The following is a 19,221-nucleotide window of genomic DNA, read 5'->3' as shown; positions in this document are numbered from 1 at the left end:
TCCATAGGCAGTAGGAAGCCCTGATGATTTTTTTTTTTAGCAAGGGATTCACATGGTTACTTTTTTTCCTTGGGAAAATTTTTTTGGCAGCTATGGTAAGTATAGATTCAAACAAGAAGAGACTGAAGGGGACCAGATGAGAGTTTATTGCCAAATTCTAGGTGAGAGGAAATACGGGGAACTAGATTCCACTGGATTGAAAGAGAAGGATGTGGTGTCAAAAACCACATACTAATCAATTAGCCTTTCACAACTCATTGGATCTGCTGAGGTTTTTAACTTGGAAGAGTCAAGTCTGATTCTGAGGCTTTAAACCTGGGTGAGTAGGAGAATAAAAATGGGAATGTTTATATGGGTAGCAGATTAGGACGGGTTGGGGAGATGATGGGGTCCATTTCAGACATACTATGTTTGAAATGCTGGTGTCATAGGTTTATAGCTACATTTGGAATTGGGAAGATGGCCTTAAATCTCATTTCAGACACTGGAGTAATTCATTTATTTCTCTGGGTCTCTCTTTCTTCATCTGTAAAATGATATTGGTCTCAATGGCTTCTAAGGTTCTTTTCAGCTCTAATTCTGTGAAAAGGTAGAGAAGTCTAGCAAGTATTGGAATATGAGACTGGGGCTCCAGAGAGAGTCTGGGGCTAGATATATCCATTCACATGTTATCTGCTTAGAGGTGATAAATGAACCCATGGGAGTAAGAGAAATCACTGAGAGAGCATGGAGAGAAAATGGGCCCAGGAGAGAGCCTTGGAGGAATACTCATGCTCCCAGGGGCAAGATCAGACAGAGGGGAGCAGAACTTGGGGAATGTAAAGTCAGGGAAACCAAAGAAGGAAGCATTATCCATTTTCATATCCTTGATCGGCTGGTTGGGTCATTCCATCGAATTTAACAAAGGTCTTTTTGGAATCCCAATCTAAGTATGTCAACCTCTTTTTCAACATCATTTGAGGCTTTTAATGCTGTTTGAGGCATCTGTATCTTTGATCGAATTTCTGGGAGTTTACATTGAATGAAGACTTCCTATGAATTTAGGTCCAGTGTTTTCCTCTTCACATTTTATTAGCTTCACAATTTCACAGTATTTCATATCATCTCACCTTAGGGGTAGGTTGTTTTTGTTTTTGTTTTTTTTTGTTTTTGTTTGTTTTAATAAGTAAGTTGACTACCCTGCACTGGTCAGTAATGTGTATAGTGTGACTTAACAGCTAAGAGTACCATTGAAAAAGCATTGTGAAGTCCTTGACTAAAGTAATAACAGCTTTGGTGCTGTTGTAATCATTGCTATTATCTCATTCTTTTCATTCTTCTTGATGGCAATCAGATAGAAATAGTCCTAGGACAAGTCACTGTCATTTTGTGCTTCCTATATAGTTAATGTTCTGCCTACTGCTCTGCAGGTGGATGAATTAACTGCCTTCCATAGTTGAAGCAAAGTATTAGGGTGTAAATTCATCTTTTATAGGCTAACAGCAGTCTATAGCAATCACCTTGTACAAGATCGACTCCAGGAACAGAAAGCAGGACAACTGGGATGGCATGCATCTCATACTGTTCCCACATGATTTTTTTTTTTAGCTAAATCTTCATATTTTGAAAGTTTTCATTCCAGGCATCTCAGACACACTATGAATATTTGGTAAGGTGAAATCTATTGAAAATGTTTTTCTTAAGTTTTTTTATGGATCAGTGTTATGCCCTATGCCTGGGCAATTGTGGGCAACAGTTCAGGCTGTGATTGTATTTCCATCCCAGTACGGTTTATTACTTGAGTTCTCCAGGATCCTAGGACACTCAAATGTCAGGAGTTCTATGTTCTGAGGACTGTATGTATGGTACAGAGATTTGTTACCTGTCAGTCTGTGAAAGAAATAGTGAATTTGTGACATATAATTTTACCTACCACCAAGTTTTGACTTGCTTAGTGTTTGGTGTGGGCTAAATGTTTATAGGTTGTAGTGATTTGTTACAGTTTCTATCTTATACTGCCTTTTTATATTCTGCATTGATCACTAAATGTGGGCTGTTTGAATATAAACTTTTTTATAATTTGTGTTGGTCACGACCCGGCCCTGAATTACCATCCCAAAATTCCTTTGTTTCCATTAAAAAATCCATGACTCAGACATTAGTTTGATACTTCTTTAAACATTTTTGTTGTTATTGACGTAGTTGGCCGAATTCATGTGGCTGTCACCCATGGAGCGCCTTTTGATTCCACTATTGATAGTAGCTGCTTTCTAGACTGTATCCAGAGACAACCTGGTTTTGGTTACATTTGACAAATCCAATGATGTGTGCCTGTTTTCAGATTTCACTCTTGTTCGTTCCAAAAGTATTTCCCTAGGTTTTTAACTTGTTTATTCTACCAATCCTTTTCTTCCTTTTAGGGGACAGGTGTTAATTTTTCTATTACTGATTGTGAGTGATTATCCCTATGCTTCATTAATATTTTTGTTGCAATACTTTGTAAAATTAATGTTATTATTTTAATTAACTGTCTTTCCCCCCTAGAGATGAGTGGTAAATTCAAATCAAATCCCACTAATGATGTCAGTCACCCCAGCTTATCTACCATGCTTCTTGGAGTCAAGATTACTGCCTCATGGCTATGTTCATGCAGAGTACCTAATTCTGGAACCTCCCCCCCCCATTAAAAACCATTTCCTTTTTCTTTATAAATGATCCTCTTCTCCTTTTTCAGAAAAGGCAATTTGGTGTCAGGTCTGGTCTGGGGTTAATTATTAAGTCACATGACTGATGAACAAGAACAATAGATTAAATAAAAGCAAAATAACATTTTGCAGAGTTGGAAACATAGGAGATGTGATTATGTCTTTGGCTGATTCAATGCCTGTATCTTTTCATTATCCCTCCCACAATATTAGTAGTTTGTGTCTACCTAGGGATTAAAGTTTACAAAGTACTTTCCACCCATTATCTCATTTAGCCTTCACAGCAGCTGATGAGATGAGTACTCTGGATATTATCATCCCCATTTTATAGACAGGACATTGAGACTCAGGTTCAATGACTTGCTCATGATCTCTCAACTGGTGACAGGCAGGATTTGAATCCAGGGTTCTCTGACTCCAAGCCTGATGATTCCTCTTCTACTTCAGGCAGCCAGACAAAAGTGAAGTTCCCTAATGTAGGGGTTCTTAGTTTGGGTCCTGCAACCTGTGGGGAGATTTCAGGGGGTCTATAGACTTTGATAGAAATTTTATTTTCAGTAATCTCTAACTGAAGTCTATTGTTGCCTTTGATTATTTAAATGCACTCTTCTGAGAAGGGGCCCATAGGCTTCACCAGACTTCCAAAAGGGTCCATTACTCAAAAGAGGTAAAAAGAACCCTTCTTAATAGAGCTTCTGAGTCTTGGGGCATGCTCTCTTCTTCCTCCCTGCTCCCTTTCCTTCCCCCTTTCCATCACTCTTTCCTTCACGTCTTCCTTCCTTCCATCATCTTTCCTTCTCATTTCTAGATATACTTCTCCTTTTCCATCTCCCTTACCCAGTGAACCTGCCCTCCCACACCCACTGTCCATCTGCTTATCCAGTGAAAGGCGGCGGAGGGGGGGGGGCATTGAGACAGCTAGGTGGGTCACTGCATTGGGGGATGAACCTGGATCCACTAATCACACAGACCCTGGACAAGTCACTTAACTGGTCTCAGCCTCAGTTTCCCCACCTGTAAGCTAGAGATAATAATAGCACCCACTTCACAGAGTTGTTGTGAGAATCCAATGAGACAATGTGTGTAAAGCATCATATACATACTAATTACTATTGTATTATTATTGTTGTTGTTATTGTTTCTTCTCTTGTCTAAAGCCAGGATTGGTCATTACCTTACACGGCTTTCAGTTGAATTTTCTTGTTCTTTTCATATACATTGAAGGGTGATGTAATGGGTAGAGAGTTAGCCTTGTCACCAGGAAGATCTGGGTTCAGGTCCTACCCCTGACACATGCAGGTTGTATGACCCTGAGCAAGTCACTTAACTTCTAAGTACTCTCAGCAGTTCCTTAAAGCAGCCTCATAGTATAAGGTGCCAGCCTCATTGATGGAGGGAGTTTCCTTATCCAGGCATTCTCTATCCCAAGGAAATCCCAGGACCTATAATAATCCCTTCAATTTACATCATTGTGCTTATGGTTTTATACTGTATCAGTCTATGTACATTTCCCCATGTTTCTCTGTATTACAATTAAAGTTTGTTCAGCTCTCCACAACCAATGGACAAATATTTTTTAGAGTTCATTTCTATCACAAAAATATTCTTGTACATATGGGACCTTCGCTGGTTTTCATTTTTAACCTGAGATATACGCCAGTAATAAAATCTCCGAATCAAAGAGTATGGACAGTTCAGTGACTTTTTATACACTCATGTTTCTTAATGCTTCAGTCCAACATTGCTTAGATGTTTATTATGTATCAGGCACTGTGTTAGCTACTGTATAGATATAATGGTAAATGCATGAGGTGCTTACAACCAAGACGTCAGCCTCTGAACAACTGCAATTACCTCCCAAACAATACCTCCTCTCCTCTCTTCTCTTACCACTTCAATGCATCGTGCACACTACTGCCATAATCATTTGTTTTACCCACTGACCAGGTCAGTTTACTCTGCTAAAAAACCTTTGGCAGATCCCTATCACCTCCCAAGTAAAGATGATAAAGCATTTGGAAAATTGGGGATGAAAGGCATTCTGGAAGGACCAAAGCTAAGTGCTTAAATTTCATTGAAAAGTTCTATTGCTAGATTGAATTTCGTTTGTATGATTTAATACTTGTTGACATAATTAAATCCATTTCAGGTAGTTTCAAGGGTGTCCTTCCCATTTCATTTTAAGAACAAAAACATGCACACGCTCTCTATAATTGTGTGTGTGTGTTTGTGTAAGGTACTACTCCTTTTGTATATGAACAGTTTGGTGCTGAGAGGGGCAGACAAAGAACATTTGTGAAAGGAGAACTGAACAAAAATCCACCTGTAAATATATAGCCCTTCAGATCAAATGTTGAGCGGAAGTACCCAGACTTGTTCTGAGGACTAGAGGGAGAACCATCTCTCCCTCAGATGAACGCAATGTGAGCTCTGAGAGTAGCCCCAGGGCATTGTGGTCCAGCCACTCAAGTGCTTGTTTTTAGAGTTCTGAAATTTATAATTGGCAATCATGAATCAAATAACTGCAGAGTTTGTATAAATACTGTTGGGTACATACATAACAGGAACATGGATTTCTGGAGGTAAAGATGTATCACTGAGGCTCCTATTTGAGACATTCGAAGCTTTGTTCAGAACTGCTATTGCTTTTTGGTGCATCTAAGGCCTGAGAAAGGGCAAACATCTCAGGGTTGCCTCTTTTGCCCTCTACTGACCTCTCTGACTTAATAAGGAGAAACAGAGCAGGAAGATAAGCTTTGCATTTGTTTTGCTGTGAGAAGAGGCTTGGAGCTAATTGGACAAAGCAGGATCCCTTGCTGTTTGTGCATATGAAGAGCTTGGAATTTCTTTGCCTCATGGGAACTAGTCATCATGGAAAGAGCAAACCACTTTTTCTTCAAAACACTCTGTTGAGGGTGGCCGTGAATGAAGAGAGCTTGACCGGAGAGCAGTGCAGGTGAGGCTTTGGCCAGTAGAAGAGCAGGAAAGAGCAGGTAGCAGACGAGCAGCTTTAAGTAGTACGGATCATTTGTAAATGGATCAAGGATATCAAGGCCCGAAGCCCAGAGTTTTGAGTTGCCCCAAGCACAAAGATTCGCCATTCATGCGCTTCTCTGATAGATTTCTCTAAGTGTGTATCCACTCTTTCCAATAGACACCGCATACACTGATGGGCCACTGTGACCCAAGTTTATAGGTTAGCTGTGATGCTTGATTATTCCTGCTTTTTCCTTCTGTTGAGCAAATGTTATGATTAATCCTGCTTTTGTCATTGGATGAGTAGGTTTTAAGATTATTCCTACTTTTGCAATAAATGTTAAGAAAATGTTTTATGTTTAAGAGTTGGCAGTGTTATGGCAGTTGATTTCATATAAATAGGAAGCACACTGGTAGGGGCTCACGAGCTATAGTAGTGAGTAGTAATAACGATAACTTCCACACAAGCGTTATTCCTAGGACCATGAGAGAGACAGAGAATATTGAGTTGTAGTAACATGCTGATGGCTCCTCTCTGGGAACCCCAGACCTGCTAGCTTGCAAACCAAGAGTCTATGTCACACACAGGCTATATCTTCAAAATATAGAAGCTGCTCATTTCTTGAGTGCATGACTTTTTTAAGTGTACGGCTATCGAAAGTGGCTGCTACTTGTTTAGTGAGTGATTTTTCTGTGAGGATTCCATTGCTTCATTCTGCTTCACTTACTCACAAATTTTACGCTCATTTTCCTACTGTTAAAGGCCTGAAGGGTTCCTGATACTGCAAATGTTGCTGCTTACTCAGTCGTGGGTTTGGCCAGCTTCATGTTCCTCCCAGCTCATGAAGCCTCTTCTTTGTGGCATGTGCTGCCGATGGTCTAACATTATCCCAGGGGCTCAGCCTCTGGAGGGCTGTCAAGATGTCTTGTGGAATCAGAGTAGGCTAAATATTACTCCTAACGATGCTGTTGTCATTGGCTTTGCTACTCAAGCCATAACATCTGGAATCCCATCCAGTGTTGGATAAAAGACAATAAATATGCTTCTCATGGAATTCGCTGTTAAATTTAAATCTTGCTTACAGTAAGGCATTTTGTTGTTTGTGTTTGGTTACGTCTGACTTTTTGCGACCCCATTTTGGGGATTTTCTTGGCAAAGATAATGGAGTTGTTTACCATTTTATTCTCCCCATTTTGGAGGTTTTCTTGGCAAGGATACAGGAGTAGTTTACCATTTTCTTCTCCAGCTCATTTGGTAGATGAGGAAGTAAGGCAAACAAGGTTAAGTGACTTGTCCAGGCTCACACAGCTAGTATGACTTAGAGGAAGGACACAATCCAAAGTCTTCCTGACTCCAAGGCCAACGTTCTGTCTGTCTCTTGCCTTTCATTACCAATCATAGAATCAGAGATTTGGAGCTGGGAGGGGCTTCAGAGGACAGGAAGGCCAGCTGCCACATTTTACAGATGAGGAAACTGAATCTCAGAGATGTCATGTGACTTGTCCAGCGTTACACAGCTAGTAAGTGTCTCAGGCAGGATTTGAACCCAGGTCTTCTTGACTCCTGCATCCAGAAGGGGATGGGAGGTGGGAAATCCATGCCGCAGTGGATATATGACTGAATTCAGACTCAGAATTTAGAATCAAGCCCAGGATCCAACATTTCTTAGCTGTAGAATGGTAGACAAATCAAACTCTCAGAACCTTAGTTTTCCTACCTAAAAAATAGGTACCACATTTTTTAGTTTATCAGTCAGTTCCATAAAAAGTGCCTGTAGACATTCAAAAGCCTGTAAAGATGTGAGCTCTTATATCTGGTTTTCAAGAAGACTTGCTGTGCCTTCTAAGTGCCCAAGCCATTAAAGTCTTTAGATTAAAATGGAAGTTTTCTAATTGACTGTTGGTGGAGGAGATGGCCAAGCTTCCCTGTGTGTCGCTAGTTTCCATCCTGGTTTAGTTTTGTTCAGACAGATGCTTTTCATGAAACTCACGACAGAAACAAACTCTTGAACAGAAAGCATTGGGAACTAAAGACTTTGTGACTTGGAAGGGCTTTGAGGCCAGAGTGCGACCCTAAACTTGCCTTTGCCCTTCAGCCTCTCTCTGCCCATGGCCTGGCTCCACTGGAATGGAACAATAAGGTTGCTTCTAGCTGGCTTATGAATCTATTCTTTGTTCCATTTGTCAGCACTGTACCCTGGGAGATGCGCATTCCCATCAAAGAGCAGTAGGGATAAAGAATGAAATGGGAAGGAGAGAAAGATGGGCCCTTTTTATCAGCCTCGTTCAACCTGATACCATGAATTGCTCATTGGATATGGCTGTTCAACAAAGTTCTTGAGCCATGGATTCAATGAAGTAGTAATCTAGAAGTCACAGGATTTTAGGCCTGGAAGGAACCACTGAGCTCATTTAACAGGGTTGGACTGCTCTGATATGATAAACAAGGAACCCTGAGTGACTTATACTGAAAGTCATACAACTAATTAAGGACACTGTTATATTTTCTCATTTTCATTTTCTTCATTTTGTGCATTTTTTTTTTTGCCATTGAGAGACTGTAGAAGCCCTGTGAGGTCAGTGGATGGTGGCATACCCATTTTACAGAAGTGGCAGGTGAGGCTCAGAGGCACTCTGATTTAACATCCTTTATGTGGCTAGCTATTAAGAAAACTGGTTGGAGAACCCTGACACCTAACTCCTAAACCTTGCTGTTTTCTCTTTCTTCTCTTGTGTAATAAAGAAATGAGATTCTTGGAGTAGGTCAATCGGTCCCTACCCTATGTGATCATAAGACTCCTCTGTTACTTTGTATACTTTACAATCTTTGCCTTAGCAGGAGGTGTAAATGTCACTGAGTCCTACCCTTACCTGAACTATAGGATGATGACTCCTGTCTATGAAAACTGCCGCATGCTTGTTTAGACTGCTTGAATACTGGTAGTGAAGAAGAGGTTAGGTGTGGGAAGAAAAATAAAATATTATTAACTGAAAAAATATTTTTTAAAAGGAAGCAACCCATTGTTTTTGACCACTTCCAGTTAGAGAGGTAGCCTTGTAAAGTGGATAGGGAGCTGGCCCCAAATCAGGAAGACCTGGGTTCAAGTCTGGCCTCTGACACATATTAGCTGTGTGATCCTGGCCCAGTCACTTAACCTTTCAGTGTTCTAGGCCACTCTCTGAGATATAAAACAGAAGAGAAGATGTTGAAGATATGCATTGGTAAAGGAAGTTTCCTCCCTCTACTAATAAAATCCCAGGCTCTATCCCCTGTCCCTATCTAGTTCTTAGGAAGTTCTTACATTTATTCTTAGGACATTGACACCCCCCTCCCCAACCCCCAGCTTCCATTCTCCTTCTGTCTTCCTTGGGAGAAGGTTGTAGGTAAAGGACCAAGAGAAGGATGAGATTAAAAGAAGGGAAAGGAGAAGAAGATTGAGAGGGGGATTTGTGTGGAAGACCCAGCAATGAATTTGTGGAAGGGAAGTATATTTCCTTGAATACAGAAAGTTTGAATTTGATTTAATGAAGGACTGATGGTAATAATGGTTTAGAAAATCAAGTAAATTCTGTCACTAAAATGGCATTAAGAATTCCCAGGCCATCCAGAGGGTCTTGCAAGGTAGTCCTATATGAGAATTTACATACACTGAAATTTAGATTAACAAAAATCGAAGCAGGAATATTGCTAAATACCGGGGGCACAGTGGCCAAATGCCAACAATGCTTGCCCCCAGAAAGATTACATTGTACTGGGGAGAAACAGCATGTACTCAGACAAATGAGTACTAATTGGTGATTTTGAGCACTGGAAGAAATTATCTGGTCAGGGGAGGTCTTACATAGTAGAAAGAGTGATGGACTTAGAGTCCAGAGATTTGAATTTGATTTTAGGCCTTTGTATGTATCAGCTGTAGTCATGGGTAAGGTTTTTGGAGCCTCAGTTTTCCTAGTCTCTAAAATGGGAATAATAATAAAACTAATACCCAGAGTCATAATGAACTAGCATGAGACAAAGTGCCATCATTGAGGGGTTCTGGGTGTCATTTCTGCCACAACTGCTGTCCCTGGGCTTCACCTCAAGGTCTTGCTGAAATATGGCTTTCCCTCCAGGACTGTCTTGGGTAAAGGCCACCCTCAGTGGGATTATCTTCCCATACCAATGCCACTTCACCCCCAGATGAATGTGCCTCAGGTGCCGCTCTGGCTTGCTTGGGCTCTTAAGAATACCTGTACGGTCAGCCTCACAAGTTGTCTTGAGAAAAGGGCTTTGGAATGAGACCTCCAATAAGTGAACATTTCCTCCATTGTTGGTCAACGGTGAATGGGAGAGGTAAGAGAAGCAGGGTGAGCCATTGGAAAGAGCACTGGACTGGAGGGCATCAGAAAAACACCTTCTGAAACTTACTAGCTGTATGAACTGGACAAGTGCCTTAATGGCTTCATCTATAAAATCAGATGGAAGGACCACGGTTTGATAAATGGTCACCAAGATCCTTACCATCTCAAGATCTATGAGCCCGTGAATAAATGGCTCATACCTAGTCTGTGTTACTTTCATTACAGTATTCTGAACTTTTTGTAAAAGTAGATGACTGCAGGTAAGGCTTCAGACAGGATGGGAGGGATAGCGCATAAGTAGCTGCCAAAGCTTCTTGGTTTCTGTGACCCTCTTTCTGGTTGTTTTCTTTTTCAGAATATACTTTCTAATACAAAGTGAATTTTTGGACCCTCAGAACTGGCTTCTCCTACATGCTCCATGTTGTGGTTGAAAGGAATTCAAATTAGAGACCTACCATATGGAGTGGGCATATTTGTGGAGGGCGAGGGATTTGGGTCGACCTTGTTGTTCATTCCGCGGGCTGGATGCTGGGCTGCGTGGATGTGGTTTCAAGTCCAATTTCTCAAGTTTGCCGTTTTCATTTGGTAACCTCTCTCTTAGCCATCACCCCCATAATGATGACAGGAATGTTTTATGGTCAGTGCTTTCTTTTCTGTCTTTGGAAATATTTTTGGTCTTCACGGGAAAATAGTAGCATAGGTTTAGACTTGGAAGGGATTTTAGAGGTCATCTGCTCTAGTACCCTCATTTTATAGATAGGGCAGATGAGGCCTGGAGTATCTGTCTCAGTAATTAACTATAGGACACCGTACAAAGGAATGGACTGTCTACTCAAAATGGCTTATGAATGTGAAGCATATTTTGGTGGACTCATTATCATTTTCCTTCCTCTGTTTTGCCTAATTCTGTTACTTAGCTATATCTAAGGCTCCTGGAGGCTCAATTATCATTTCTACAAAGATGACTCTCAAATCTAGACATCTAGCTCTTGTTTCTCTTGCAAGATAAATTCCAGCATTAGCCCTGTCCAAAAAAGGAAGGAAGAAGGAAAGAAGGAAGGAAGAAGGAAGGAAGGGAGAAAGAAAGAAAGAAAGAAAGAAAAAAAGAAAGAAAGAAAAAAGAAAGAAAGAAAGAAAGAAAGAAAGAAAGAAAGAAAGAAAGAAAGAAGAAAGAAAGAAAAGAAAACAAGCATCAGTCTTCCTGGAGGCGGATAGCATGTTTCATTATGAGTCCTCTGGAATTGTGTGGATCATTGTGTTGATCAGAGTTGCTAATTCTCTCAAAGTTTATCATTACAATTTTGCTGTTACTATATACATGATTCTGCTTCCACCCTCTTCATTTGTATATATTTCAAATATTTATTTATTTGTGTGATTATTTTTCTTGTGTTAGAATGCAAGTTTCATGAGGTCAGGCACTTTCATATTTTTTATTTATGTTTCTTTTTTAATTATTAATTTATTTTAGTTTTCAACATTCACTTCCAGAAGATTTTGAGTTCCAAATTTTCTCCTCATCTCATTCCTCCCTCTACCCCAAGATGGCATACATTTTGAATACCCCTTCCCCTACTCTGCCCTCCCTTCTATCTCCCCGCCTCTTCTCTTATCCCTTTCCCCTTTTATTTTCTTGTAGGGCAAGATAGATTTCTATACCCCATTGCCTGTATATCTTATTTCCCAGTTGCATGTGAAAACAATTTTAACATTTGTTTTTAAAATTTTGGGTTCCAAATTTTCTCCCTTCCTCCCTCTCCACCCACCCTTATTGAGAAGGCAAGCAACTCAATACAGGTTATACACATGTAGTCATGCAAAACACTTCCATAATAGTCATGTTGCGGTAAACTAACTATATTTCTCTTCATCCTATCCTGCTCCCCATTTCTTCTATTCTTTCTTTTGACCCTGTCCCTCCTCAGTGTTTGCTTCTGATTACCCCCTTCCCCAATCTGACCCCTCCTCTATCATCCCCCTGCTCTCTTATTCCCTTCCCCCTCTATTTTCCTATTGGATAAGATAGCTTTCCATGCCCAATTGATTGTGTGTATTATTCCTTCCTTAAGCCAAATCTAATGAAAATAAGATTCACTCATTTCCTCTCACCTTCCCCCACTTCCCCTCTGATGTAAAAGCCGTTAATTTTATTCTTCAGATATCACCCATTCATCTTCAACTCACCCTGTGCCCTCTGTCTGTCTATCTATCTATCTATCTATCTATCTATCTATCTATCTGTCTGTCTGTCTGTCTATCTATCTATCTATCTATCTACACATATCATTTTTTTCCCTCCAACTACCTTAATACTGACAAAGGTCTTGTGAGTTACAAATATCATCTTTCCATGTAGGAATGTAAACAGTTCAACCTTAGTAAGTCCCTTATGATTTCTCTTTTCCCTTTACCTCTCCATGCTTCTCTTGAGTCTTGTATTTGAAAGTCAAATTTTCTATTCAGCTCTGTTCTTTTCATAAAAAATGCTTGAAAGTCCTCTATTTCACTGAATGTCCATTTTTCCCCTGAAGGCTTACACTCAGTTTTGCTGGGTGGGTGATTTTGGGCTGTAATCCTATCTCCTTTGCCCACCAGAATATCATATTCCAAGCCCTCTGGTCCCTTAATATAGAAGCTGCTAAATCTTGTGTTATCCTGATTGTGTTTCCATAATACTTGAATTGTTTCTTTCTGACAGCTTGCAATATTTTCTCCTTGACCTGAGAACTCTGGAATTTGGCTGAAATATTCCTAGGAATATTTTCCTTTAGGGATCTCTTTCAGGAGGTGATCAGTGGATTCTTTCAATTTCTATTTTATCCTCCGGTTCTAGAATATCAGGTGAATTTTCCTTGATAATTTCTTGAAAGATGATGTCTAGGCTCTTTTCTTGATCATGGTTTTCAGGTAGTGCAATAATTTTTAAATTTATTCTTCTGGATCAATTTTCCAGGTCAGTTGTTTTTCCAATGAGATATTTCACATTATCTTCTATTTTTTTCATTCTTTTGGTTTTGCTTTACAATGTCTTGATTTCTCATAAAGTCACTAGCTTCCAATTGCTCCATTCTAATTTTTAAGGAAGTATTTTCTTCAGTGAGCTTTTGGACTTCCTTTTCCATTTGGCCAATTCTGCTTTTTAAGGCATTTTTCTCCTCAGTGGCTTTTTGGACCTCTTTTGCCATTTGGGTTAGGCTATTTTTTTAAGGTGTTATTTTCTTCAGTATTTTTTTGGGTCTCCTTTAGCATATTGTTGACTTATTTTTCACATGATTTTCTTGCATCACTCTCATTTCTCTTCCCAGTTTTTCCTCTGCTTTTCTTACTTGCTTCTCAAAATCCTTTTTCAGCTCTTCCATGGCCTGGGACTGATTCATATTTTTCTTGGACGCTTTGGATGTAGAAGCTTTGACTTTGTTGTCTTCTTCTCATTGTATATTTTGATCTTCTTTTTCACCAAAGAAAGATTCTATGGTCTGACTTTTTAGCCAATTACTTGAGTTTTAAATGCTTTGATAAGGTAGGGGTCTGCTTCCAGTGTGGAGAATGTACTAACTCAAGATTTGGGGGTTTTGTGCAGCTGTTTTCAGAGATACTTCTAGGGACCTATAACTTTTCAGTTCTTCCAAGGTGGTACAATCAAGGGCAAGGTGTTTACTCCTTTCCTGGCTTGTGCTCTGGTCTATGAGTGACCACAAGCATTCTTTTCTGCCTTTGAACTGTGAGGAGGATTTTCTCTTCATGATCACTACAAGCTCCACCATGCCAGTGCTTCTCATCCCACGATTGCCACCTAGAACTGCGACCCAGTTTCAAGCATGGGCAAAACAAGAGAATCCTGCCTCAGTTCCAGCAAAGAGATCCCTGCAATCCCCTCTGATCAGCCACTCAATTCCCCCTTAGTCAGTGAGCCAAGAGCTCCAGAAACAGCTGCTGCCTCAGGGCCATGCCATGAGTGGAGCTGGGACTGAGTTTCTCTTTCACCATAGTCACAGACCTTTCCTACTGACCTAAGTTGTCTTTGGCATTTGTGGGTTGAGAAGACTGGAAACTGCCACAGCTGCCCATGATTCAGTCCCCTGAGGCCTACTCCACGTTCTCTGAGGCCTCGTCTTTGCGTGCATGCCCATGCTGAACTGCATTCCTCTCCCAGCGTGGCGTGATAGACCTTTCCAATCAACCATTCAGGTTGTCTTGGGCTAGAAATTTCTTTTACTCTGTCTTTTGTGGATTCTGCTGCTCCAGAATTTATTTAGAGCCATTTTTTACAGGTATTTGGAAGGGTTTGGGGGAAAGCTCAAGCAAGTCTCTGCTTTTACTCCACCATCTTGTTTCTGCCCCCATATATTTTTTTCAATCTTTATCTTCTAACACCATCTGGAACAAATTAGCCATGGCATTAGAAATGCTTTGTTGTTGTTCAGTTGTTTCACTCATGTTTGACTCTTTATGACCCCATTTAGGGTTTTGGCAGAGATACTGCAATGGTTTGCCATTTCCTTCTCCAGCTCATTTGATAGATGAGGAAATTAAGGCAAACAGGGTTAAATGCTTTGCCCAGACTCACAAAAGCTAGTAAGTGTCTGAGGCCACATTTAAACTCAGAAAGAAGAGTCTTCCTGACCCCATAACCAACACTCTATCCATTGCCCCACCATGCTAGTTGATTAATTGACTGGTCCTTATTCTGCCCTCTGGTGCTATAAAATGTAGATAATCTTTCTTCTACATGACAAGCATCCCAGTTAGTGATTATGCCTGCTCCACCTCTTGCCCTTGATTAACATCCTCCATTCTGTCAACCTTTCATTATGTGGAATGGCTTTGCATTCCTTTGCCATCCTCTGTTGCCTGCTCCTGCATGCATGGCTCTAATGTGGGTCCCACTTTGCCAAGACTCCTTTGAAATACGGTTTCCACAAGTTATCTCAGTGCTGCAGGTGCTATCTGACCTAAGCACAGTGCCCTGGGGCTCTTCTTTTCTGTCTCCTGTAGGCCCTCCTATTAATACAGCCTAGGACTGGGCATGGTAGCCTTGGCATATTGTTGATTCATGTTAGGGGTGTAGTTGTCTCAAATCCCTAAGTCATCTTCTCAGCAACTGCAATTTTGCCTGTTCTATATCTGTACTTAAGTAAAAGGCTTTATTCTTTCTTGCTTTAAAAAATTAAATCTTTGTATTCATTTAAAAAACTTTAGTTCCAAATTCTTTCCCTCCCTCCAGCCCTTCCACTGCCCATTGGAAAGCAAGCAGTATAATATCTATTATGCATATTAAGACATGCAAATATTTTTGATGTTATTCAGGCATTTCAGTTGTATCTGACTCTTCCTGACCCCATTTGGGATTTTCTTGACAAAAATACTGGATTGGTTTGCCATTTCCTTCTCTAACTTGTTTGACAGGTGAAGAAACTGAGGCAAACAGAGTTTTTTTCCCTTTCCTTCCTTTTTTCCCTTCCTTCCTTTTTTCTTTTTTCCCTTCCTTCCTTTTTTCTTTTTTTTCTTCCTTCCTTCCTTCCTTCCTTCTTTCCTCCTGGCCTTCCTCCCTCCGTTCCTCAAATTTTCACATATCCTTGCATCATCCCTCTCCTTTTCTAAGTTCTGAACTGATAAACAATGATGAAATCAGCTCTGTCATTGCTCCTTGTAAAGGTATATCAGTCCACTTCCCTCAGGCTTCACTTACCATCCCTGTAACTTGCCAAACCAAAATACTTTCCTAAGCCATCACTCTACTTCCCTAAAAATGATATTTCCCCCATTACATTATAGCTCCTTGAGGGCAGGCACAGTTTTACTTTTGTATTCATATCCCCAGGGCTTAGCACAATGCTTGCCAGATACTAAGACATTCTTGGAAAAATACATTAATTCATTCATTTCCATGTACACGAGTCTTTTCTTGATGCACTGTATTCCACCACCCTTCAATTAAATTTCTTTCAGATGTTCTAGCTCAAGCTCTTTTCATGGGGGCAAAAAGTTGGAAACTGTCGAGAAGCCCCTCAATTATGGAATGGCTGAACAAGTTGTGGTGTATGAATGTAATGGAATACTATTGTACTGTAAGATAGGATGAAGTTGATGGTTTCAAAAACACCTGGGAAGAGCTGTATGATCTGATGCAAAGTGAAGCGATCAAAAGCAGGAGAACAATTTATACAATAATGGCAATATTGTAAAGATAAGCAGTTGTGAAAGACTTAGTAACTCTCATCAACACAGTGGTATCAACCACAATTCCAGCAGACTCGGGATGCAACATGCTAGCCACTTCCAGATAAAGAGCTGATGAATTTAGTGTCGATTGAAGCATGTGTGTTTAAACAAACATACATACATGTATATACAGACATGGCTAGTGCAGGAAATTGTGTTGACCATACGTATTTGTGATGGGCTTTGTCTTGCTTTCTCAATGGATAAGGTAGGGGGAGGTAGAAAGAGAATTTGGAACTAAAAATAAAATTGAATTTTTTAAAAAATCTGACACATTCCCTGGAATATCTCTGGTGGGGGCATTCCCCTTTGCTCTTTTGAGGCAAGATTTGATTTTTGGAAAAGAACAAAAGGCATTCTCAGCAGAGGTGGATGATCGAGCCAGGTGAAAAATGAGCTGTGACTATTCACTAATAAAAATGTTCTTTTATGTCTTATAAATTGGGTCTGATGGAAGCAAGAAAACAGGAGGGGGGAGGGGCTGAGCAATGGCAGTTTTAGTGGGATATGTGTCCATAGCTACTTGGAGGGGTCGCAACTGACAAGGTCTAGTTAGTTAAGAAATCGACCTTGATTCATATCCACACTTATTATGTCTGATTGTTTGACAGAAGGGTATATTAGAAACATGTGTAGTTATTGCATGTGCATTTTTCCTCATTTGCAGTTTAAGGGTGTTCTGTTTCCTTACAATGGTCTTACCTTCCCCGACCCCACATTATATGCCCAAACAGATAATTTAAAACAGCAGACATCTTTTAGAAAAGTCATTGAAATTTCATTTTGGAATAAATCCTTAGGCTTAACCCAACTGGATTTGCTTGTTAATCAAATTCTCCTTAGGTTAATATTAAAATTCCATCTTTACTCTGTGAGCAAAAACCAAATGATTGTAGAAGAGGCAGCTGAGATGCATTCGAAGTTATAATTAAATAATCTTTGTATGGGTAATTGAGAGTTAATATCACTGAAATGTTAATTGAAGCAAATATACACTCCTTTCTGCATTTGAGAAATCCCCTGAGTTATACTGTGGCTCTGTTTCCCTTTCTTTATAGCCCTGGCTCTCTGCTTGGTGCCTGGCATATAGTCAGTATTTAATAAATGCTTGTGGATTGATTGGATATTTCCTGGTAAATCAAACACTTAATTGTCTGTTCTCTGATCAGTTTTCCTAGATGTGACCTAAGTTCTCCCTCCTCTCTTTGAACTATTGAATTATTATTTTTTTTCTACTATTTCATTCTGCAGAGAAATGGTCAATGCATGGTTTGCTGAGAGAATTCATCCTATCCCAGTCTGTAAGGAAGGAGTCAGAGGTCACACAGAGTCCTGCTCTTGTCCTACTCAACAGAGTCCCCGTTCTGAGACCACTGCCCCTGGGACCCCCACCAGGAAGATCTCAGCCTCGGAGTTTGACAGGCCACTCCGGCCCATTGTGGTCAAGGACGCTGAAGGAACTGTGAGCTTCCTCTGTGACTCGGAGAAGAAGGAACAGATGCCTCTGCAGCCCCCCAGGTTTGGTACTGACACAGGAGATCAGTGCTCAGGGCTCTTGGAGCTTGTGAAAGATATTTCTAGTCATTTGGACGTCACAGCGCTTTGTCACAAAATCTTCTTACACATCCATGGGCTGATCTCTGCCGATCGCTATTCCCTTTTCCTGGTTTGTGAGGACAGCTCCAATGATAAATTCCTCATCAGTCGCCTGTTTGATGTCGCAGAAGGCTCCACTCTGGAAGAAGCTTCCAATAGCTGTATTCGCTTAGAATGGAACAAGGGAATTGTGGGTCATGTGGCGGCTCTGGGGCAGCCCTTGAACATCAAAGATGCTTATGAGGTAATGAGGGTCTGCCCAGGATGGGGGAGGGGAAATGGGGACATTGTCCTGGATTCCATTTCATTCAACACATATTATTCAGTACCTACTCTGTGGAAGGCTGTCCTGGCATCAGCATGACAAAGACACCAACTTTGCATCACACTAGGGGGGCATGATATGTGTGCAAATAAACACAGTGCATGAAAAATTGAGGAGGGAGGAAGTCCTAAGGACTGGGGTAATCAGGGAAGGCTTTGTGAGGAGTTGGCACTTGGATTGAGCTTTGAAGGAAGACAAGGACTCTGAGAGGCAGCACGTTCCAAGCTTGGGGAATGGCTTCTGCAAATGCACACAGGTGGGAAATTGAGGATTGAGCTCATGAAACAGCTAGGCTGATAGGACCATTTAAAGATGAAAAGGAAGAATAAGCAGCTCAGATCCAATAATGAGAGTATTCTTACTTCAGATCTTGCTTGATTTCCACCATATACTTCCTTCTTCACTAGGGTTAATGATCAATGAACAAAAGCCTTCATTTTTTTCATAGGATTTTATCCTCTAACTCAGCTTGACACCAAGGGGTGGGGCTTGTGATCAACCAATCAGAAGGTAGGAAGATGAGTCACATCCCACTCTACCTCAGAATGGCCAGTTGAAGAGTTTGTCTTCAGCACAACCACACCTCCCCTTAACACCTATAGCCCCCAGGTCACTTCACTGCAGGAAGACCAGTTCTGTGCCCCGGTACAGTGAACAACTGAGTAATAGTCTCACTCCCTTCATGCATTATGAGAGAGAGAGAGAGAGAGAGAGAGAGAGAGAGAGAGAGAGAGAGAGAGAGAGAGAGAGAGAGAGAGAGAGAGAGTCAGAGTCACTCATAATGAATAAGTACAGATGGCTTGTGATTTACAGGGCTGATCTCATTACATATTATCTTGTTCCCCAAACACTGTCCTATTCCAAATCTGTTTATTACTGTTAGTACCTCTTCACTTCAGGCAACCCAGGTTCCTATCCCTTCCTCTTCTAGATATCCAGTGCCAAATCTTAGTATTTCAAGACCTCCCCAGTATCTCTCACTTCTGTCCCCTTCTCTCTACTCACCCAGCCCTCACCCTAGTTCAGGTCCTTGTGAGCTATTACCTAGAATATTTAAGTAGCCTCCTAATAGGGCTC

The 19,221-nt window shown here is 40.7% G+C and overlaps 1 protein-coding gene across 1 annotated transcript in view; it reads left to right on the top strand.

Moving 5' to 3' along the window:
* The window catches only part of PDE5A (phosphodiesterase 5A), a 186,248-nt gene that overhangs the window by 15,876 nt on the left and 151,151 nt on the right, over positions 1 to 19,221 (top strand). Inside the window, 1 exon segment of the mRNA XM_021008285.2 lies at positions 17,475 to 18,063. Coding sequence (XP_020863944.1) covers positions 17,475 to 18,063 — 589 coding nt within the window.

Source organism: Phascolarctos cinereus, unplaced genomic scaffold, assembly GCF_003287225.1.
Source record: "Phascolarctos cinereus isolate Bilbo 61053 unplaced genomic scaffold, phaCin_HiC Scaffold_9;HRSCAF=440, whole genome shotgun sequence".
NCBI lineage: Eukaryota > Metazoa > Chordata > Mammalia > Diprotodontia > Phascolarctidae > Phascolarctos > Phascolarctos cinereus.
This window is presented reverse-complemented; position numbering and strand designations above follow the sequence as displayed.